This window comes from Pseudochaenichthys georgianus, chromosome 9 (assembly GCF_902827115.2).
Source record: "Pseudochaenichthys georgianus chromosome 9, fPseGeo1.2, whole genome shotgun sequence".
NCBI lineage: Eukaryota > Metazoa > Chordata > Actinopteri > Perciformes > Channichthyidae > Pseudochaenichthys > Pseudochaenichthys georgianus.
Window position 1 is genome coordinate 3,162,844 of NC_047511.1, and position 24,715 is coordinate 3,187,558.

The 24,715-nt window shown below is 40.6% G+C and overlaps 1 protein-coding gene across 2 annotated transcripts in view; it reads right to left on the reverse strand.

Annotated features, from left to right (window-relative positions):
* Positions 1-24,478, reverse strand: part of nudt18 (nudix (nucleoside diphosphate linked moiety X)-type motif 18) — a 29,253-nt gene extending 4,775 nt beyond the window's left edge. Inside the window, exons 1-3 of one of the 2 annotated variants that reach the window (XM_034091589.2) lie at positions 24,421-24,478; positions 2,738-2,848; positions 180-282 (exon numbers count right to left, since the gene is read on the reverse strand). In XM_034091589.2, the coding sequence (XP_033947480.1) occupies positions 180-282; positions 2,738-2,836 (202 nt within the window). In that variant the 5' untranslated portion in view covers positions 2,837-2,848; positions 24,421-24,478. Of the gene's footprint in view, positions 1-179; positions 283-2,737; positions 2,849-5,314; positions 5,484-24,420 lie in introns of those variants that run through there. The other variant, XM_034091590.2, reaches the window with a different exon arrangement.
* Positions 24,479-24,715: the final 237 nt, after the last annotated feature.

Consider the following 24,715-nt stretch of genomic DNA (forward strand, 5'->3'; position numbering starts at 1 on the left):
ACAGACCTTATTTCGAGCTATTTTCCAAAATCCTATGGAGAAATCCCATCGCCTTTTTGTCGAGGGAACCCGAGCGCAGCTTACTTCTGGGTTTTAGAACGCGTCACTGCACCACTCTATATTGTCGAGGAGGATTCTAAAAGGCACAGAACGACTAACATGTGAGTGTGACATCATACCTGTGATTTTGGCGAGGAAGTTAAAGCGGATCCACTGTGGTCCCTGCTCCTGGATCAGCAGCAAGGTGATTGGTTCGCAGTCAAACCCCGCCTCTTCCTTTACCTGCAGACAACCAGAGTGGTATCCCAGGCAACAGGGAGCGTGTTAGGGTAGTATACGGTGACCCTGAAGTGCAAGACATCACAACATTTCACAAAACACAACAGCATTTCAGAAAACGCCACAGCATTTCACATTGGACGGAAAGGGTATTCCTTTAGGGAGAACACTTCTTGTTTGTGATTGGACAGAGCCAGCCAGAGAAGCACTGCTGTGATTGGTTGTTTTTGCTGCAGTCAAGAAATGGCGCTTCGTGATTGGTCAGCACCTGACAGCGCAACATGTCCCAACCAGTCTATGGTCCCAACACATCAGCCGTTAGCTGTTAGCACACACTCAGAGCTCACAGCTCCTCATATCTGTTCAGAAACTGGACAAAAAATCCATAAAAAAATGTCATCTGTAGAAGCCGTAATACTGTAAAAAGTACAACTTTTTAACTGGATGGCCTACCTGCCTGTCAGCCTTCCATCGGGGCACAAACTTATCTCGTGCCCTCATTGGTCATGTGCGCGTTTGTGTGTGTTGGAGGAGGGGCTCTGTAAGGAAGTGGCAGATTTTCTCCGGTTGTGTATTTTCAAATCCTAGCGATCTCGAGCCGGTTTCTCAAACTTACCTACCCCACCTTTAATATATAGTATGTCCACAAGACATCCGCAATATGGACTCACTCCCAACCTTCAAATCCAGCCTGAAAACACACCTTTTTAAACTGGCGTATTCCATTTCTTAATCTCTGCTAAACTGATTGTTGTTTTTAAGTCTGTTTTTTAAGTATTTTTTAAGTCTTGTATTACTGTGTGCTCTTCTTTGTTGCTTGTTTTTTATGCTCTGTAATGTGTCCTTGAGAGCTTTGAAAGGCGCCCATAAATAAAATGCATTATTATTATTATTATTATATTCATTGCTATCGGGACGTTAAGAGCATTCCATGGAATATAACAAAAAGTGTTTTCTGAAATAAATGACATACCCCATTGAATGATGACTGAAGATCGTCAGCTGGCTTCCTCTCCCGTGTTGTTCCTCGATACGTAAAGGCTGCACCACCGTTGACAACTTCTCTCTACATATCAGACATACCGGTAAACCAGCATCGTTTGCTGTGAAAGCAGATAACTCTGTCCACGCAGAATTAAATCCTGTGTTCTTCCGGTACTTTTCTTTGATTGATCCATAGTTCGCTTATCGAGCCGGGGGTCAGGTTATTCGCCTCCAAGAAAAGGCGCTCGCGCGGGACCGTAGCAGGATGTGACGCATATTTTAGTTGACCTAATTAAAAACGTTTTGTTTTTTATTTATGTGTCACAGTATCACCTCAAAATACAAGATACGAAACATTTTCAACCATGCAACAAAATATAAATAGTCCAACAAATACTTTTATTTAATTTCCTTCTTATTTTTGTCTAAGCTCAAGGGAGCCAGAGCAGAGGGCTTACCGTGGGCCGCGGGTTGCCGACCCCTGCTCTAAGGAATACCCTTTCCATCCAATGTGAAATGCTGTGGCGTTTTCTGAAATGCTGTTGTGTTTTGCACTAAAGGGCCACCGTACTTATTAGGCTTTCTAATATCACACACCACTGAATTTGTAATGATATGCAATACACTTCTGTGCTTTATTTACATGCTATTAAACATTATTTACTTTAGAATGCATATGCCATAGTTCTTTCGTTCTTTTTGTGGAAGTTACTCAAACGTAGTGTAATCAGTACATCTACACAGACAGTTATATCATAAAGGAAAACTTTACTTTTATTTTAAGTAACTAGTAACATGTGTAGAGAGGTTACTGTAAATCAGTTAGCAATTGAGCACTTTCAGTTCCCTTTTCTCAAAGTCAGTTTTTCATTTGTATTTGGTTAGATGCCTGAAATAATGTCTGTGGTAAACAGCTAAAGGTTTTTAACTTTTGTTGTACGACATAACATAAGTCAGTAAATACCCAACTGGGAATTTCTGAAGCTTCTATGTGTCATAAAAACGGTGGTTGCTAACAAGGGATTAAAAGAGACTATTAAAGATCAACACACCAAATAATAGCCGCCTTTAGCCTTGCGGTGATACCATCCATGTGACTGAAGCATTTTGTTTATATAAACCTTTGACGATTGCATTTTTGCTTCAACTATCACACACAAAATAACTGAAACGTTGACTTTAATTAAATGTATAATGTCAACACAACTGTTAGTTACAAGCAAACATATTTAGTATAAAAATATTAGGTTCAACTTATTATTATTGCTTTCAACTAACACAATACAGTTATGTAACATGTGTTGACATAAAACATTTAATTAACTCAACATTTCAGTTTTTTCAGTGTAGTTTGTTTGCTACAGATATTATTTCCTGCAATATTCCAAAATCCAGTTGATGCTAACTTTCCGGATCGGCCTTCACAAATACGTCATCACTGCACCACTCTATTACACGTTTTGACAATGCTTACCTCCCTTCTCATGGCCTCCTCCAGGCTCTCCCCCACCTCCACCCTCCCTGCAGGCAGGTACCACTGCTTATAGCAGTCCTGCCTCGCCTCCTGCACCATCAGCACCTCCTTCTGGTGGTTCACACACACACACACACACACACACACACACACACACACACACACACACACACACACACACACACACACACACACACACACACACACACACACACACACACACACACACACACACACACACACACACACACACACACACACACACACACAGTCACACACACATTTCTTTATTTTTTTATTTATTTTACAGATTTTGTAGGTTTTTACTTATATTAGTATAGTATAGTATTCGTTTATTAGTCCCCGAGGGGAAAATGGGTTTCAGCACATCACAAAGGCATTTAAAAAGTTAAGACAATACATCACATCACTGACAACAACATAGACACAGATACAAACAAACAGACATAAGAAAACCAGATATCGGCAGACATGACAAGGGGCCTATAAACCCTCATTTGCGAAATAGGGGGGACAGGGCCAGACCGGCTGGGTAAACAGTGCGTCTGAGCCATCATTGATTCAGGAGTTGGATGGCTTGTGGGACGAAAGACAGCCGAGATCTGTTCTTTTTTAACAGAGGGGCACGATATCTCCGCCCGGGTGGCAACAGCTCGAAGTAAGAGGCAAGAGGGTGCCTCAGGTCACTCACAATATTGTGTGCTAATTTTAAAACTACAGTATGTCCTTGTAAGCATTCTATATTAGCAAATGAGATTCCTGTCCATTCACTGGACCATGTTACGGCCCTCCTGACTGACTTTGTCTGAGCCTCAGTGGCGTTGCCGAACCAGCATCTGACGCCGAAGGAGAGCACACTTTCAATAAAAGCATGATAAAACATCTTCACCATCTGTTGCCGACATTAAAAGACAATCATTTACGTAAAAAAAACATTCTTTGTTGAGACTTGGCATTTATCTTCTCAGACCAAACATCCACCTGAGCTTGTGGTCGAGCACGACACCAAGATACGTGTACTCAGTGACTCATTGAATGGGCTCGCTATTTAATAAAAGAGTAGGGTTGGGCGATTGTGCTATTCTAAAATCAAAAATCATTATTTACTTAACAGTTTTATGAGCAACATTTCCTTTTAAGTTGGTCTTTTAATCCTAACCTTTATTCAAATTATTATTACGTTTCTATTTGTATTATTATTTTATTTTATATCTATATCTATTCTGTATATATAAATAGATACAATAAAATATATATATTTTTTAAATATACACTGTATATATATATTTTTAGGGCGTTAATAACGCGTTAACGCAAAAAAAATTAACGCCACTAATTATTTTTACCCGATTAACGCATGTGTATTTTTTGTCCTCGGCCGCCCCGTAGTTTCAGAGCGCATCGAGTTTAAAATACCATCTACAAGCTGATGCAGACAGCCCCGCTCCTGCTGCCTGCTTGCAGCAGACCACACTTCCACGCTCACGGACAGGCACCGACTGGCCATCGGGAGGACCAGGAGGGTGTGTGTATGTGTGGCCCGAGCGAGCGAGAGAGAGACCTTACGTGCATTGTTGTTGTTAGCATCGGGTGCTAGCTAGCTGCGCTAACGGATATAAGGAGCTGTTTAAATGAAAACAGAGGAGCGACATTTCGCCACAACTGCGCCGAGCACTTGACTTGATGCAGGAAGCAGACAGCGGGACATTGTAGGAGAAGTCAGCACACTCAGCTCGGATAGTGCGCAACATGATTGCAGCGTCCAGGCAGCTCCCGTTCGAGCATATGCCTTGAGCTGCACATAGCTCCAACGATCCATATCACACACACACACACACACACACACACACACACACACACACACACACACACACACACACACACACACACACACACACACACACACACACACACACACACACACACACACACACACACACACACACACACACACACACACACACACACACACACACCATTTGTATTGTATTATTGTATGAGAGAGGTTCCAGGTTGTTGTGTTTAATATTCATGAGAATATTTGTCATTGTTCAAATGATAATAAACATTAGCATAAAGCATATTTGTCCACTCATATGTTGATAAGAGTATTAAAAACTTGAAAAATATTCCTCTAAGGTACATTTAGAACAGATCAAAAATGTGCGATTAATCGCGATTAACTATGGACAATCATGCGATTAAATATTTTAATCGACTGACAGCCCTTTTAAAATATATTTTATTGTATCTATTTTCTAATGTCTTCCTTTATTTTTCCAAAGGGGGTCTTGTTTTATTGTATTGTATTTTATTTGTATTATCATACCTTTTACCTCCTCGTGTCTCTCAAACTGTTATATCATGTTGCTACGCTGCATGTTTCCAAAAAGGTCTTACTGTCTGATGTGAGGTGAATTTCTTGCTCTCTGTTTTAATTTGTAATGTGTGCCAATTTGTCAAAGCACTTTGAGCTGCACCTGGTGTGTATAATGTGCTGTATAAATGAAGCTTTATTGTTATTATTATTATAAAATAATCTGATGATGAGGTAACCTTCTCGTTGAAAATGACGGCGCAGACGATGTAGGTGACGGTTTTCTTCAGAGAGGCCGGTTTGCACTGCTCCGGGCACAGGTCACACCCGGTGACCTCTGACCCCTGACCGCTCATCAGCCTCTCCACCTGCTCCTCCACCTCCCTCCACTCCTTCTCCATCACCTCCAGGTCTGCACACACAGGAAATACATCACGAGAACCGCAGTGACGCGTCCTAAAACCCGGAAGTAAGTTAGCATTTTTAGCACTTCCGGTTCCTTCGTCAAAAAAGCAATGCATTTTCTCCATAGGGTTTTGGAAAATAGCTCGAAATAAGGTCTGTGGTTGACACAAATTTAAGAGATAAATCACGTTTTGTTCTACGACATTAAATACATCAGCAGTGACCCCACTGGTGATTTTTGAAGAGTTTACGTGTCTGAAAAACAATGGTTGTTACCGAGTGGCTGAATAGGACTACAGAAATGGTCGAGGCCGTTGTACGTCATTACGCCGAACACGTAAACACTCCAGCTAACTTTGTGTTCCCCCGTGTTCTGCTTGAAAGCAAGTACCTGCCTATCTCTAGTATCTGTAGTATCTGTATATCTGACCATTAGAATCTGTATTTTTTTTTTAACACCGTAGTTTTACAAATTATAGAATAATTAATTACCAGTGTTTTCCAAGTTTACTCGGCAGTTTGTTTCGTTAGCTAACGTTAGCTAAGGCTAGCGCTACTAGCTACGCAATGGTTTGTTGCTTTGCTCCGGGTTGCAGCCACAGGTCTTCGCATGAAACGTGCTCGTTCTTTCGTTTCCCAGCCAATGTTTTCCAAAGGAGAGTCTGGATTCGTGCCATGAGGTAAGCTGACGTTACATTGTTGTCCATGTCACGGTGAAATGTAAATGACGGGTAGTGACTGTATCGCCGTTTTAGAGATGGCGCTGCTGAAAAGACCGTAACATAAGTAAAGATAATGAATACATCCTATTAAAACCTGTGTGGCTTATATGATAAGTCTAATTAGTACAAGCAGCATAACGTTTCACCATGTGACTAAAGATTGTAGTCAGGGAAATCAGTTTGACATATTGAACTAATAACAAATCACCTCTGGCTGGCAGAGAACTCTCTGCTCCATCGCTTCTCTTGTACATTTTACATTTATATTCAATTTAATATTCCATCCCTCACATACTTTTGTATATATAATAACAACTTATATTTAGTTTTTCTTGTTATGCTGCTGCAACACAAACATTTCCCAAATTGGGATCAATACAGTAATATCTTATCTTAATTAAGAAATCTAACTATTATAATTAGTGTAGCAGCTGACACCTATTTTCAATATGGATTAATCTACCATTTATTTCTTTTAGTTCAATTTTGATCTTTACAAATGTCAAAATAGTGAAAATGTTCACGAGACTTATCAAAGTGCAAGGTTATATCTTAGATGTTTTGTTTTAGCCTATGTACTGTATGTCTTAATGCTCTTATATGTGACGGTGTGACTTCCATGAAACTAATATTTTATATCTTCCCAACAGACGAGCTGACAGGAAGCCCAATGCCAGTTCCCGCATCTGCAGCTGTCATTTTCCTTTACAAAAGAGAAAAAGGCCTGTTTCATTTGAAGCACAGAATGTAGAAGAGCATTCCTGCTGTCTGAGAGGGATAATTGATGGAATGGAGGAAGGAGCTGCGTGTCTAATGACTGAGGACGAAGCAGGTCCATCAACACAGGCGGCTGCTAATGAAGATCCTCAACCACTATCTGAGAATGCCGAGGAGCAAGCGACCACGGTAGAAGAAAAACTTCAATCTCAGCAAAGACACATAATGCAGCTAGAGATCCAGCTCGAGGAGTCCAAGGCAAAGCAGAGTTACTGCCGTGACAAGTATTCTGTCTCTCAGCTGAGTGAAAAGGTTCTTCGGATGGAGACAGGATTGCCAGATAGACACATTCAGTGCTGTGTGTGAGTATGGTGCTCGTTTTGAGGGTTCCATTACATACCCAGAAGGTTGGTTCCCCAAATCACTGAGTCTTGAAGACCAAGTTTTCATGACCCTCATGAAACTGCGTCATAATGACACACACCTTCATCTGGCTGCACTCTTTCACTGCGGGGAAAGCACTGTCAGAAATGTGATTGTAACATTTATAGAGGTTCTCCATAAATTACTTTTTTAAGGATATAATGAGTACTGTTCCCAGCCGGGAGAAAAATAAAACCAGCTTGCCTTCTTCATTTCGGCACATCCAAAACTGCAGAATGATAGTGGATTGTACGGACATCAAAATTGCTATCCCCAAGCAAATGGATATCCAGAAAGAGACCTACTCTGCTTACCGTGGCATGCACTCCTTCAAACTACTGCTGGGGGTAGCACCAAACGCTGTGATCACATACTGCAGCACACTATACCCAGGATCAACAAGTGACAAAGAAATAGTACGGGATTCTGGTGTTCTTCAGCATTTCAAACCTGGAGATCTGATATTGGCTGACAAGGGATTCTTAATCCAGAACATTCTTCCTGAAGGAGTCACTGTCAACATTCCCCCATTCCTCTGTCATGGCCAGCCGACACACAGTGAAGCACCGGCTACAAAGCTTATCGCACTAAATAGGATTCACGTCGAGAGAGCAAATGCTCGTTTGAAAGAATTTAGGATCCTAAAGTTCATTCCATCTCACCTGAGGCACTTCGCAGATAAACTGGTGCATGTATGTTGCGCACTAGTGAACTTCCAACGTCCTCTCATAAAAGAGGTGGCAGAAAAATAGTGTCTTTTCACATGTAAACACATGTGTTTCATACACATCTTTTCAACTCTGTAAGCCCCCCTCCCCCCTCTCAATCAAAACCTCTTGACTGACTTTTCTGTTTATTTTATTTTACTATATTTATTTGTTTGCCTGTCCTTGTTTATCTACCCTCCCTCATAATGTAAGGCGTCTTTGAGTTGTAGAAAAGCGCTATATAAATCAAATGTATATTATTATTATACTTTGTTTTACATTTTGAGTTCATCATTACACTCAAACTGTCTTTTCATTGGGTGCATTTTATTTCTTTTATTTAGATTCTGCTGTTTAATCAATCCAGAAACATGTTTCATACTTTGTTTTACATTTTGAGTTCATCATTAAACTCAAACAATGTCTTTTAAACTGGGTGCATTTTATTTCTTTTATTTAGGTTCTGTTTAATACACATTAATTTGACTCAGATTGCTGATAATATCTGCAAATATAAATCTTTAAACTGTCTTTTTACCTTGAAGTCTGGCCTCTCGGGTAGGCTCTGTTTTTCTGTCTTTCTTTATCAAAAACGTTCCTCCAAAGAATGGTTTGTGGTTTGGGATTCAGAGGCAGGCTTGAATCAAGAAACCACAATAGTTTTCTGCACGGACTGCCTTTTTTTATTAAGAAATATTATTTTGTAAATATGTTATTCTCTGTAGTCAGAAACCTAACACTCTAACAACCACAACATTGCAAAGGTGAGTAAATGTAAATTAAAAACGATTCACAATTTCTTAAAATTACTATATTTGAAAATGATAGATTTAATGATCTTTTTCATCGAACATATGAACGACTCAAACAAGGATCGCAGCAGCTACAAGAAAGATCTTCAAAGGGGAACCACAACATCCTGAAGATGAGTTTTCTCTAAAAAAAAATATTTAATTTTAACACCAGTGCTCTCTGAACTCAGAACAAGTCAATTAATATGCCTTTTTGTTTTTCTGTCTTTTTCAGAAAATAACCACAACAGTGACAAAGGTGATTATTCCGGCAGTGCCAGCTTTGGAAGCATGTGGGCCTTGACAAAGTCCTCGAGAGCCAACAGGTTAGGCTGCCAATTGTCATCTCGGGCTATCGGAATGATGACACTGTCTTTCGTAGTCCAGACCACAAAGTAGCAAGTCTCTCTTACAGTGAGGTGAAGCTGACCTTGCACTTGGTGCCAGTAAGGATGCTCCTCACGCAGGCTGAATGTTTCTCTTCCTTACTGACACAGAAGCCCTTGATTTGCAATGCTTCACTAATTGTCATTTCCCTGGCTCCGTAGGGACACTTTACCTCCAGCACAGCGGAGACCCTACCAGACCATCTGGAGATGCCCCCAACACTCTGATGGGAGAGCCACAAACCTGACTCATGGACCTGCATCGGGTTGCAGTGGTGAATGCCCTGACGCCCTCACATTCATTCATAGTCCCCCACTGTACAGACAAACACCATCCAGGGCCTGTTGTTGCCCTAGCACCCTGGCACTAAGGGAGCAGTCACACGCTTTGACCTCAGGACAGCTCCAACGTTGCTGGCAGTCAACCTTCCTTTCCTGAACAATATGCCAGTTTGGGTTGGTTCCGCTGACCAGTGTAGCCACCTGAATTGCCCTCTGTTGCTCCTCAGACAATGCCATGCTTGCCACAATTGCCTCAGGTCCCTGATGCCCAACAGATTTGATAATTTCAGGAACAGTAAGTGTTTCCAAGCTGTAGTGTTCCTCTTCTGGCCTCGAGGGGAGAGAAGCCAAGACATTCCTGAGAACCTGCCCCCGAGTCTGTCCCTCAGCCAGTCACGATCTGCGGATGGTGGGCTCTCTTGTCAGCGGGTTGAGTGAGTTATTGGTTGGAGGAAATAGCTCCTCCACTGAATGTGTACATTTAGCTGCCTTTGGCTTCTTCCACTGACAGGTATCAGTGCAGCTGAAATTGGTGGATGGCAAAGATGGCTAATGCAGCTGCATGACTGCATTTCCATTCTCCACGTGGGCATTCACATTTTGTGGAGAGAATTCCCTCTTCTCCTGTAGATACCTGCAGGGTGCGAACTGGAGGGGAGCAGGGGGAGCTATAGCTCCCCTAGTGGTGCCATGAAATAATAATAATCTAAAATACTGATATGATGACCAAATAAATTCCATTTTGGGCATGTTTTTTTTTTTTCAAAGGTGTAAAATAGTGAAATAAATTATATTTAGAGTTTATGATTCATGAAAAAAGTGTCGCCTGCTTGCACGCTGCCCGCAGCTCCACCCACTACCCACTCACTCACAAGCTCGTTTAGTTAGCACTGCATGGTTACCAGGCATTGTTGCTGCTGCTGACATGTCAGAAAAGAAAAAAACAATTTAGGCAATTTCTTTTAAAAAGACGGCTAAACAACCTGATCAAGAAGACCAACCGAAGTAGCTGTGGTAGCACATTGTACGTGTGACTGCTGCTACAACAGAACCGAGAGAGGAGGGAGCTAACGTCAGTGCTAGTGCTAACTTGACAGCTAACGTTAACTTGGGGGCTGAAGAGACACAAGAAGACGAGCCAAGAGAAGCTAACTTGATGACTACAAACTACCATACAGTAGTAGAGATCGAAGGAGATGTGGAAGAAGATGATGATGATGCTGCTGATGACACCCCACCTGTTCTTCCTCTTCCTCCTTGCCTGCTGCTCGAGATGGGGGGCGAAGTTGCTGCGGTGGTCCCGCGGCCGCCGGCTGGCTGGACCAGCCAACAGTGGAGTGAGTGGATCACATTGAGTCATTTTAAGTGATTAATTAAACAGTCAAACGTTACATTGGTGGTCCGTGGATTATTTATTATCAAGTTGATTGAAGTTTGCGTAGCCCATACATGCTCGGGAAATCTGTTGACATTTACATGATCCATCGGGACGTTTCATGTAAATGTAGACCTGTGGCACCACCCCGTGTGCAACAGATGTTCTCTTTATAATAGGCCTATGTCTGTGCTGTTGCTATTAATGCACGGATCAGCATTTACCCCCCCCCCCCCGCAAAAAAAAATATCCCGGCCCCCCCCGGAGACCGTGGTATAGTTCGCACACTGGATACCTGTGGTGGTGGGATTGTTTTATTATTTAAAATATATTTACATTTGTAATGCCTTCCCAATTATCCCTTTAATTGTTTATATAAATATATAAATATAATATATATATACACTGTATGTTTATTTCATGGATATTTCTGTGTTTTCTGGTGTGTAATATTTGTAATAAAGATTTCATGTGACACATAAAATGGATGTGTTGATGGGAATTAATGTCACTAATGTGAATAAATTAACTCTAGGTTAACGGTACTCTTGCTAGCACTACTCACCGACACTCTATAAACCTTGTCTCTCATGCTGGCCCTGACAACACCGGTAAGCACACCTTCATCTAGGCTGCACTGCTGTACGTGTCCTGACTTGTAGTGGTTCTCTCCTCTATCTACACTCTTCTTGTCATCTTTGTAAAATGATATCAGACTGGCAATTGACACAGCCATGACTTCTAATGAAATTCAGTGTGGCTCAAATGAAAAGCTTTGTTAAATATGCAAGCGCGCGAAAGTCAGTTGAAACGATCTTAAGTTGGCGTGACGTTGAAGTCGTGCGACCCTGCTGCTGTACTGGCTTGTAGTTCGTTTATAGCATAACGTTAGCATTTCGCTTTTGGCGACTAGATTTATGATTCAAAAATTAAAAGTAGGAGAGACATGTGGAGATTATCCGGCTGAACAAAACGTGATCCTTCTCTTAAATGTGTGTCAACCACAGACCTTATTTTGAGCTATTTTCCAAAATCCTATGGAGAAATTGCATTGGTTTTTGACGAAGGAACCGGAAGAAGTTTACATCCGGGGATTAGGACGCGTCACTGCGGCTCTCTATACAGACATCATTAGTTTTAGCACACATTGTGATCTCAAAGTGGTTTACTACAGTGAAGTAACAGAGTATTTATTGTAAACTTAGTATTAGAACAAAACAAAAAGAAGATAAGACATTTGCAGCAGAGAAGAACAAATCATGCCATTGTTGTTGGTACTACTTTATAATACTAAAGTTTTGATAACTACTTTTTTATTACACAATCATTTTTAACAGCCTGATTTTTATTTATTTGTTGGTATTTGCTAGAGTTTATCATTTACAGATTGTTGTTTTTTAGCTTGTAGTTAGTTAGAGTGAGTTAGTGTAGTCGGTTAGAGAGGGGGGGCATATCAAATCCTTAATAGGCTATATATATATATATATATTATATTGATAAAAATGGTGATGCAGTGCATTTTCTAGGGTGGGGATTCTCAGATCAAATAATCAGACAGGATATTCCAGAAATCCAGGCATATCGTGGCAAAACCATCTGAAGCGTGGATGTTGGTAATTGATACAAATGATAATTATTTAACCTATAAAATATGATACTGCCAACATATTACCACACAAATGAACAGAGACGTGATGTCTTCTAATGCCTTAATACCAAATATATTTAGTATGACATGGAAAAACATTAGAAGATCATCTCAGGCCGAGAATTCTGAAATTGTTTTGCTATTTCTACTTGAAAATGACTGACTGAAACAGTTGATCGAATTATCGTGTCAGCTCTGAAATGCTGTGAAAGCAGATAACTCTGTCCACGCAGAATTAAATCCTGTGTTCTTCCGGTACTTTTCTTGATTGATCCATAGTTCGCTTATCGAGCCGGGGTCAGGTTATTCGCCTCCAAGAAAAGGCGCTCGCGCGGGACCGTAGCAGGATGTGACGCATATTTTAGTTGACCTAATTAAAAACGTTTTGTTTTTTATTTATGTGTCACAGTATCACCTCAAAATACAAGATACGAAACATTTTCAACCATGCAACAAAATATAAATAGTCCAACAAATACTTTTATTTAATTTCCTTCTTATTTTTGTCTAAGCTCAAGGGAGCCAGAGCAGAGGGCTTACCGTGGGCCGCGGGTTGCCGACCCCTGCTCTAAGGAATACCCTTTCCATCCAATGTGAAATGCTGTGGCGTTTTCTGAAATGCTGTTGTGTTTTGCACTAAAGGGCCACCGTACTTATTAGGCTTTCTAATATCACACACACTGAATTTGTAATGATATGCAATACACTTCTGTGCTTTATTTACATGCTATTAAACATTATTTACTTTAGAATGCATATGCCATAGTTCTTTCGTTCTTTTTGTGGAAGTTACTCAAACGTAGTGTAATCAGTACATCTACACAGACAGTTATATCATAAAGGAAAACTTTACTTTTATTTTAAGTAACTAGTAACATGTGTAGAGAGGTTACTGTAAATCAGTTAGCAATTGAGCACTTTCAGTTCCCTTTTCTCAAAGTCAGTTTTTCATTTGTATTTGGTTAGATGCCTGAAATAATGTCTGTGGTAAACAGCTAAAGGTTTTTAACTTTTGTTGTACGACAAACATAAGTCAGTAAATACCCAACTGGGAATTTCTGAAGCTTCTATGTGTCATAAAAACGGTGGTTGCTAACAAGGGATTAAAAGAGACTATTAAAGATCAACACACCAAATAATAGCCGCCTTTAGCCTTGCGGTGATACCATCCATGTGACTGAAGCATTTTGTTTTATATAAACCTTTGACGATTGCATTTTGCTTCAACTATCACACACAAAATAACTGAAACGTTGACTTTAATTAATGTATAATGTCAACACAACTGTAGTTACAAGCAAACATATTTAGTATAAAACTATTAGGTTCAACTTATTATTATTGCTTTCAACTAACACAATACAGTTATGTAACATGTGTTGACATAAACATTAATTAACTCAACATTTCAGTTTTTTCAGTGTAGTTTGTTTGCTACAGATATTATTTCCTGCAATATTCCAAATCCAGTTGATGCTAACTTTCCGGATCGGCCTTCACAAATACGTCATCACTGCACCACTCTATTACACGTTTTGACAATGCTTACCTCCCTTCTCATGGCCTCCTCCAGGCTCTCCCCCACCTCCAACCCTCCCTGCAGGCAGGTACCACTGCTTATAGCAGTCCTGCCTCGCCTCCTGCACATCAGCACCTCCTTCTGGTGGTTCACACACACACACACACACCCACACACACACACCACACACACACACACACACACACACACACACACACACACACACACACCACACACACACCACACACACACACACACCACACACACACACACACACACACACACACACACACACACACACACACAGTCACACACACATTCATTTATTTTTTTATTTATTTTACAGATTTTGTAGGTTTTTACTTATATTAGTATAGTATAGTATTCGTTTATTAGTCCCGAGGGGAAAATGGGTTTCAGCACATCACAAAGGCATTTAAAAGTTAAGACAATACATCACATCACTGACAACAACATAGACACAGATACAAACAAACAGACATAAGAAAACCAGATATCGGCAGACATGACAAGGGGCCTATAAACCCTCATTTGCGAAATAGGGGGGGACAGGGCCAGACCGGCTGGGTAAACAGTGCGTCTGAGCCATCATTGATTCAGGAGTTGGATGGCTTGTGGGACGAAAGACAGCCGAGATCTGTTCTTTTTTAACAGAGGGGCACGATATCTCCGCCCGGGTGGCAACAGCTCGAAGTAAGAGGCAAGAGGGTGCCTCAGGTCACTCACAATATTGTGTGCTAATTTTAAAACTACAGTATGTCCTTGTAAGCATTCTATATTAGCAAATGAGATTCCTGTCCATTCACTGGACCATGTTACGGCCCTCCTGACTGACTTTGTCTGAGCCTCAGTGGCGTTGCCGAACCAGCATCTGACGCCGAAGGAGAGCACACTTTCAATAAAAGCATGATAAAACATCTTCACCATCTGTTGCCGACATTAAAAGACAATCATTTACGTAAAAAAAACATTCTTTGTTGAGACTTGGCATTTATCTTCTCAGACCAAACATCCACCTGAGCTGTGGTCGAGCACGACACCAAGATACGTGTACTCAGTGACTCATTGAATGGGCTCGCTATTTAATAAAAGAGTAGGGTTGGGCGATTGTGCTATTCTAAAATCAAAAATCATTATTTACTTAACAGTTTTATGAGCAACATTTCCTTTTAAGTTGGTCTTTTAATCCTAACCTTTATTCAAATTATTATTACGTTTCTATTTGTATTATTATTTTATTTTATATCTATATCTATTCTGTATATATAAATAGATACAATAAAATATATATATTTTTTAAATATACACTGTATATATATATTTTTAGGGCGTTAATAACGCGTTAACGCAAAAAAAATTAACGCCACTAATTATTTTTTACCCGATTAACGCATGTGTATTTTTTGTCCTCGGCCCCCCCCGTAGTTTCAGAGCGCATCGAGTTTAAAATACCATCTACAAGCTGATGCAGACAGCCCCGCTCCTGCTGCCTGCTTGCAGCAGACCACACTTCCACGCTCACGGACAGGCACCGACTGGCCATCGGGAGGACCAGGAGGGTGTGTGTATGTGTGGCCCGAGCGAGCGAGAGAGAGACCTTACGTGCATTGTTGTTGTTAGCATCGGGTGCTAGCTAGCTGCGCTAACGGATATAAGGAGCTGTTTAAATGAAAACAGAGGAGCGACATTTCGCCACAACTGCGCCGAGCACTTGACTTGATGCAGGAAGCAGACAGCGGGACATTGTAGGAGAGTCAGCACACTCAGCTCGGATAGTGCGCAACATGATTGCAGCGTCCAGGCAGCTCCCGTTCGAGCATATGCCTTGAGCTGCACATAGCTCCAACGATCCATATCACACACACACACTACACACACACACACACAACACACACACACACAACACACACACACACACACACACACACACACACACACACACACACACCACCACACACACACACACCACACACACACACACACACACACACACACACACACACACACACACACACACACACACACCATTTGTATTGTATTATTGTATGAGAGAGGTTCCAGGTTTGTTGTTTTAATATTCATGAGAATATTTGTCATTGTTCAAATGATAATAAACATAGCATAAAGCATATTTGTCCACTCATATGTTGATAAGAGTATTAAAAACTTGAAAATATTCCTCTAAGGTACATTTAGAACAGATCAAAAATGTGCGATTAATCGCGATTAACTATGGACAATCATGCGATTAAATATTTTAATCGACTGACAGCCCTTTTAAAATATATTTTATTGTATCTATTTTCTAATGTCTTCCTTTATTTTTCCAAAGGGGGTCTTGTTTTATTGTATTGTATTTTATTTGTATTATCATACCTTTTACCTCCTCGTGTCTCTCAAACTGTTATATCATGTTGCTACGCTGCATGTTTCCAAAAAGGTCTTACTGTCTGATGTGAGGTGAATTTCTTGCTCTCTGTTTTAATTTGTAATGTGTGCCAATTTGTCAAAGCACTTTGAGCTGCACCTGGTGTGTATAATGTGCTGTATAAATGAAGCTTATTGTTATTATTATTATAAAATAATCTGATGATGAGGTAACCTTCTCGTTGAAAATGACGGCGCAGACGATGTAGGTGACGGTTTCTTCAGAGAGGCCGGTTTGCACTGCTCCGGGCACAGGTCACACCCGGTGACCTCTGACCCCTGACCGCTCATCAGCCTCTCCACCTGCTCCTCCACCTCCCTCCACTCCTTCTCCATCACCTCCAGGTCTGCACACACAGGAAATACATCACGAGAACCGCAGTGACCCGTCCTAAAACCCGGAAGTAAGTTAGCATTTTTAGCACTTCCGGTTCCTTCGTCAAAAAAGCAATGCATTTTCTCCATAGGGTTTTGGAAAATAGCTCGAAATAAGGTCTGTGGTTGACACAAATTTAAGAGATAAATCACGTTTTGTTCTACGACATTAAATACATCAGCAGTGACCCCACTGGTGATTTTTGAAGAGTTTACGTGTCTGAAAAACAATGGTTGTTACCGAGTGGCTGAATAGGACTACAGAAATGGTCGAGGCCGTTGTACGTCATTACGCCGAACACGTAAACACTCCAGCTAACTTTGTGTTCCCCCGTGTTCTGCTTGAAAGCAAGTACCTGCCTATCTCTAGTATCTGTAGTATCTGTATATCTGACCATTAGAATCTGTATTTTTTTTTTAACACCGTAGTTTTACAAATTATAGAATAATTAATTACCAGTGTTTTCCAAGTTTACTCGGCAGTTTGTTTCGTTAGCTAACGTTAGCTAAGGCTAGCGCTACTAGCTACGCAATGGTTTGTTGCTTTGCTCCGGGTTGCAGCCACAGGTCTTCGCATGAAACGTGCTCGTTCTTTCGTTTCCCAGCCAATGTTTTCAAAAGGAGAGTCTGGATTCGTGCCATGAGGTAAGCTGACATTACATTGTTGTCCATGTCACGGTGAAATGTAAATGACGGGTAGTGACTGTATCGCCGTTTTAGAGATGGCGCTGCTGAAAAGACCGTAACATAAGTAAAGATAATGAATACATCCTATTAAAACCTGTGTGGCTTATATGATAAGTCTAATTAGTACAAGCAGCATAACGTTTCACCATGTGACTAAAGATTGTAGTCAGGGAAATCAGTTTGACATATTGAACTAATAACAAATCACCTCTGGCTGGCAGAGAACTCTCTGCTCCATCGCTTCTCTTGTACATTTTACATTTATATTCAATTTAATATTCCATCCCTCACATACTTTTGTATATATAATAACAACTTATATTTAGTTTTTCTTGTTATGCTGCTGCAACACAAACATTTCCCAAATTGGGATCAATACAGTAATATCTTATCTTAATTAAGAAATCTAACTATTATAATTAGTGTAGCAGCTGACACCTATTTTCAATATGGATTAATCTACCATTTATTTCTTTTAGTTCAATTTTGATCTTTACAAATGTCAAAATAGTGAAAATGTTCACGAGACTTATCAAAGTGCAAGGTTATATCTTTAGATGTTTTGTTTTAGCCTATGTACTGTATGTCTTAATGCTCTTATATGTGACGGTGTGACTTCCATGAAACTAATATTTTATATCTTCCCAACAGACGAGCTGACAGGAAGCCCAATGCCAGTTCCCGCATCTGCAGCTGTCATTTTCCTTTACAAAAGAGAAAAAGGCCTGTTTCATTTGAAGCACAGAATGTAGAAGAGCATTCCTGCTGTCTGAGAGGGATAATTGATGGAATGGAGGAAGGAGCTGCGTGTCTAATGACTGAGGACGAAGCAGGTCCATCAACACAGGCGGCTGCTAATGAAGATCCTCAACCACTATCTGAGAATGCCGAGGAGCAAGCGACCACGGTAGAAGAAAAACTTCAATCTCAGCAAAGACACATAATGCAGCTAGAGATCCAGCTCGAGGAGTCCAAGGCAAAGCAGAGTTACTGCCGTGACAAGTATTCTGTCTCTCAGCTGAGTGAAAAGGTTCTTCGGATGGAGACAGGATTGCCAGATAGACACATTCAGTGCTGTGTGTGAGTATGGTGCTCGTTTTGAGGGTTCCATTACATACCCAGAAGGTTGGTTCCCCAAATCACTGAGTCTTGAAGACCAAGTTTTCATGACCCTCATGAAACTGCGTCATAATGACACACACCTTCATCTGGCTGCACTCTTTCACTGCGGGGAAAGCACTGTCAGAAATGTGATTGTAACATTTATAGAGGTTCTCCATAAATTACTTTTTAAGGATATAATGAGTACTGTTCCCAGCCGGGAGAAAAATAAAACCAGCTTGCCTTCTTCATTTCGGCACATCCAAAACTGCAGAATGATAGTGGATTGTACGGACATCAAAATTGCTATCCCCAAGCAAATGGATATCCAGAAAGAGACCTACTCTGCTTACCGTGGCATGCACTCCTTCAAACTACTGCTGGGGGTAGCACCAAACGCTGTGATCACATACTGCAGCAAACTATACCCAGGATCAACAAGTGACAAAGAAATAGTACGGGATTCTGGTGTTCTTCAGCATTTCAAACCTGGAGATCTGATATTGGCTGACAAGGGATTATTAATCCAGAACATTCTTCCTGAAGGAGTCACTGTCAACATTCCCCCATTCCTCTGTCATGGCCAGCCGACACACAGTGAAGCACCGGCTACAAAGCTTATCGCACTAAATAGGATTCACGTCGAGAGAGCAAATGCTCGTTTGAAAGAATTTAGGATCCTAAAGTTCATTCCATCTCACCTGAGGCACTTCGCAGATAAACTGGTGCATGTATGTTGCGCACTAGTGAACTTCCAACGTCCTCTCATAAAAGAGGTGGCAGAAAAATAGTGTCTTTTCACATGTAAACACATGTGTTTCATACACATCTTTTCAACTCTGTAAGCCCCCCCCCCCCCCTCTCAATCAAAACCTCTTGACTGACTTTTCTGTTTATTTTATTTTACTATATTTATTTGTTTGCCTGTCCTTGTTTATCTACCCTCCCTCATAATGTAAGGCGTCTTTGAGTTGTAGAAAAGCGCTATATAAATCAAATGTATATTATTATTATACTTTGTTTTACATTTTGAGTTCATCATTACACTCAAACTGTCTTTTCATTGGGTGCATTTTATTTCTTTTATTTAGATTCTGCTGTTTAATCAATCCAGAAACATGTTTCATACTTTGTTTTACATTTTGAGTTCATCATTAAACTCAAACAATGTCTTTTAAACTGGGTGCATTTTATTTCTTTTATTTAGGTTCTGTTTAATACACATTAATTTGACTCAGATGTGCTGATAATATCTGCAAATATAAATCTTTAAACTGTCTTTTTACCTTGAAGTCTGGCCTCTCGGGTAGGCTCTGTTTTCTGTCTTTCTTTATCAAAAACGTTCCTCCAAAGAATGGTTTGTGGTTTGGGATTCAGAGGCAGGCTTGAATCAAGAAACCACAATAGTTTTCTGCACGGACTGCCTTTTTTTATTAAGAAATATTATTTTGTAAATATGTTATTCTCTGTAGTCAGAAACCTAACACTCTAACAACCACAACATTGCAAAGGTGAGTAAATGTAAATTAAAAACGATTCACAATTTCTTAAAATTACTATATTTGAAAATGATAGATTTAATGATCTTTTTCATCGAACATATGAACGACTCAAACAAGGATCGCAGCAGCTACAAGAAAGATCTTCAAAGGGGAACCACAACATCCTGAAGATGAGTTTTCTCTAAAAAAAAATATTTAATTTTAACACCAGTGCTCTCTGAACTCAGAACAAGTCAATTAATATGCCTTTTTGTTTTTCTGTCTTTTTCAGAAAATAACCACAACAGTGACAAAGGTGATTATTCCGGCAGTGCCAGCTTTGGAAGCATGTGGGCCTTGAAAAAGTCCTCGAGAGCCAACAGGTTAGGCTGCCAATTGTCATCTCGGGCTATCGGAATGATGACACTGTCTTTCGTAGTCCAGACCACAAAGTAGCAAGTCTCTCTTGCAGTGAGGTGAAGCTGACCTTGCACTTGGTGCCAGTAAGGATGCTCCTCACGCAGGCTGAATGTTTCTCTTCCTTACTGACACAGAAGCCCTTGATTTGCAATGCTTCACTAATTGTCATTTCCCTGGCTCCGTAGGGACACTTTACCTCCAGCACAGCGGGAGACCCTACCAGACCATCTGGAGATGCCCCCAACACTCCTGATTGGGAGAGCCACAAACCTGACTCATGGACCTGCATCTGGGTTGCAGTGGTGAATGCCCTGACGCCCTCACATTCATTCATAGTCCCCCACTGTACAGACAAAACACCATCCAGGGCCTGTTGTTGCCCTAGCACCCTGGCAATAAGGTAAGCAGTCACACGCTTTGACCTCAGGACAGCTCCAAAGCTGCTGGCAGTCAACCTTCCTTTCCTGAAAATATGCCAGTTTGGGTTGGTTCACTGACCAGTGTAGCCACCTGAATTGCCCTCTGTTGCTCCTCAGACAATGCCATGCTTGCCACAATTGCCTCAGGTCCCTGATGCCCAACAGGTTTGATAATTTCAGGAACAGTAAGTGTTTCCAAGCTGTAGTGTTCCTCTTCTGGCTCGAGGGAGAGAAGCCAAGACATTCCTGAGAACCTGCCCCCGAGTCTGTCCCTCAGCCAGTCACGATCTGCGGAGGTGGGCTCTCTTGTCAGCGGGTTGAGTGAGTTATTGGTTGGAGGAAATAGCTCCTCCACTGAATGTGTACATTTAGCTGCCTTTGGCTTCTTCCACTGACAGGTATCAGTGCAGCTGAAATTGTGGATGGCAAAGATGGCTAATGCAGCTGCATGACTGCATTTCCATTCTCCACGTGGGCATTCACATTTTGTGGAGAGAATTCCCTCTTCTCCTGTAGATACCTGCAGGGTGCGAACTGGAGGGGAGCAGGGGGAGCTATAGCTCCCCTAGTGGTGACATGAAATAATAATAATCTAAAATACTGATATGATGACCAAATAAATTCCATTTTGGGCATGTTTTTTTTTTTCAAAGGTGTAAAATAAGTGAAATAAAATTATATTTAGAGTTTATGATTCATGAAAAAAGTTTCGCCTGCTTGCACGCTGCCCGCAGCTCCACCCACTACCCACTCACTCACAAGCTCGTTTAGTTAGCACTGCATGTTTACCAGGCATTGTTGCTGCTGCTGACATGTCGAAAAGAAAAAAACAACTTAGGCAATTTCTTTAAAAAGACGGCTAAACAACCTGATCAAGAAGACCAACCGAATGTAGCTGGTGGTAGCACATCGTACGTTGTGACTGCTGCTACAACAGAACCGAGAGAGGAGGGAGCTAACGTCAGTGCTAGTGCTAACTTGACAGCTAACGTTAACTTGGGGGCTGAAGAGACACAAGAAGACGAGCCAAGAGAAGCTAACTTGATGACTACAACTACCATACAGTAGTAGAGATCGAAGGAGATGTGGAAGAAGATGATGATGATGCTGCTGATGACCACCCCACCTGTTCTTCCTCTTCCTCCTTGCCTGCTGCTCGAGATGGGGGGCGAAGTTGCTGCGGTGGTCCCGCGGCCGCCGGCTGGCTGGACCAGCCAACAGTGGAGTGAGTGGATCACATTTGAGTCATTTTAAGTTGATTTAATTAAACAGTCAAACGTTACATTGGTGGTCCGTGGATTATTTATTATCAAGTTGATTGAAGTTTGCGTAGCCCATACATGCTCGGGAAATCTGTTGACATTTACATGATCCATCGGGACGTTTCATGTAAATGTAGACCTGTGGCACCACCCCGTGTGCAACAGATGTTCTCTTTATAATAGGCCTATGTCTGTGCTGTTGCTATTAATGCACGGATCAGCATTTACCCCCCCCCCCCCCGCAAAAAAAAATATCCCGGCCCCCCCCGGAGACCGTGGTATAGTTCGCACACTGGATACCTGTGGTGGTGGGATTGTTTTATTATTTAAAATATATTTACATTTGTAATGCCTTCCCAATTATCCCTTTAATTGTTTATATAAATATATATAAATATAATATATATATACACTGTATGTTTATTTCATGGATATTTCTGTGTTTTCTGGTGTGTAATATTTGTAATAAAGATTTCATGTGACACATAAAATGGATGTGTTGATGGGAATTAATGTCACTAATGTGAATAAATTAACTCTAGGTTAACGGTACTCTTGCTAGCACTACTCACCGACACTCTATAAACCTTGTCTCTCATGCTGGCCCTGACAACACCGGTAAGCACACCTTCATCTAGGCTGCACTGCTGTACGTGTCCTGACTTGTAGTGGTTCTCTCCTCTATCTACACTCTTCTTGTCATCTTTGTAAAATGATATCAGACTGGCAATTGACACAGCCATGACTTCTAATGAAATTCAGTGTGGCTCAAATGAAAAGCTTTGTTAAAATATGCAAGCGCGCGAAAGTCAGTTGAAACGATCTTAAGTTGGCGTGACGTTGAAGTCGTGCGACCCTGCTGCTGTACTGGCTTGTAGTTCGTTTATAGCATAACGTTAGCATTTCGCTTTTGGCGACTAGATTTATGATTCAAAAATTATAAAAGTAGGAGAGACATGTGGAGATTATCCGGCTGAACAAAACGTGATCCTTCTCTTAAATGTGTGTCAACCACAGACCTTATTTTGAGCTATTTTCCAAAATCCTATGGAGAAATTGCATTGGTTTTTGACGAAGGAACCGGAAGAAGTTTACATCCGGGGATTAGGACGCGTCACTGCGGCTCTCTATACAGACATCATTAGTTTTAGCACACATTGTGATCTCAAAGTGGTTTACTACAGTGAAGTAACAGAGTATTTATTGTAAACTTAGTATTAGAACAAAACAAAAAGAAGATAAGACATTTGCAGCAGAGAAGAACAAATCATGCCATTGTTGTTGGTACTACTTTATAATACTAAAGTTTTGATAACTACTTTTTTATTACACAATCATTTTTAACAGCCTGATTTTTATTTATTTGTTGGTATTTGCTAGAGTTTATCATTTACAGATTGTTGTTTTTTTAGCTTGTAGTTAGTTAGAGTGAGTTAGTGTAGTCGGTTAGAGAGGGGGGGCATATCAAATCCTTAATAGGCTATATATATATATATATATTATATTGATAAAAATGGTGATGCAGTGCATTTTCTAGGGTGGGGATTCTCAGATCAAATAATCAGACAGGATATTCCAGAAATCCAGGCATATCGTGGCAAAACCATCTGAAGCGTGGATGTTGGTAATTGATACAAATGATAATTATTTAACCTATAAAATATGATACTGCCAACATATTACCACACAAATGAACAGAGACGTGATGTCTTCTAATGCCTTAATACCAAATATATTTAGTATGACATGGAAAAACATTAGAAGATCATCTCAGGCCGAGAATTCTGAAATTGTTTTGCTATTTCTACTTGAAAAATGACTGAAACAGTTGATCGAATTATCGTGTCAGCTCTGAAATTTGGTAAGCACATTGACACACACATAGATTTGTCTCATACATATTTGTGTGTAAATATGTGATTTGTAAATGTATGGGATTAGTTTTGTTTTATAAAGATAAAGCAACACTTTCTCAGAATCAAGCTAAACTTTATGAAACAAAACTAATCCCATACGTTGAGTTATTATTGGTTTATAAGCTAAACTATTTAGCGGACGCTGACTGAAGCTAAATTAGCTTAATGTCGTTAGGAAATCAGTTGTTTACAAAGACTTCCCAACCGGAAATAATATATATCACTAGACTGAGAAGAATGTACAGAATTAAAAGCACAAACCTTTTAAATTTGACGACCGTGTAAAGTTGACATGCAGAGATTCAATGCTGCCTGCTGCTGCTCTGTTTTGATATTCGACACCGCAATCCAAATAGGAAATGCACATACTTTTCCGGCTCTCAGTTTTTCGAGATAAAAGCTGTCCTAAAAATGTATTAGAATAAAGGCTATTAAGTTACTTAATTTAGACCCTGGTTTTCACCACTGGTTGCTGGCACAGGTTACAACTATTTCATATACGCTATATGGCAATCCATATTTCCAACAATGCAAAATGTAACGTTTTTTCAGGCTC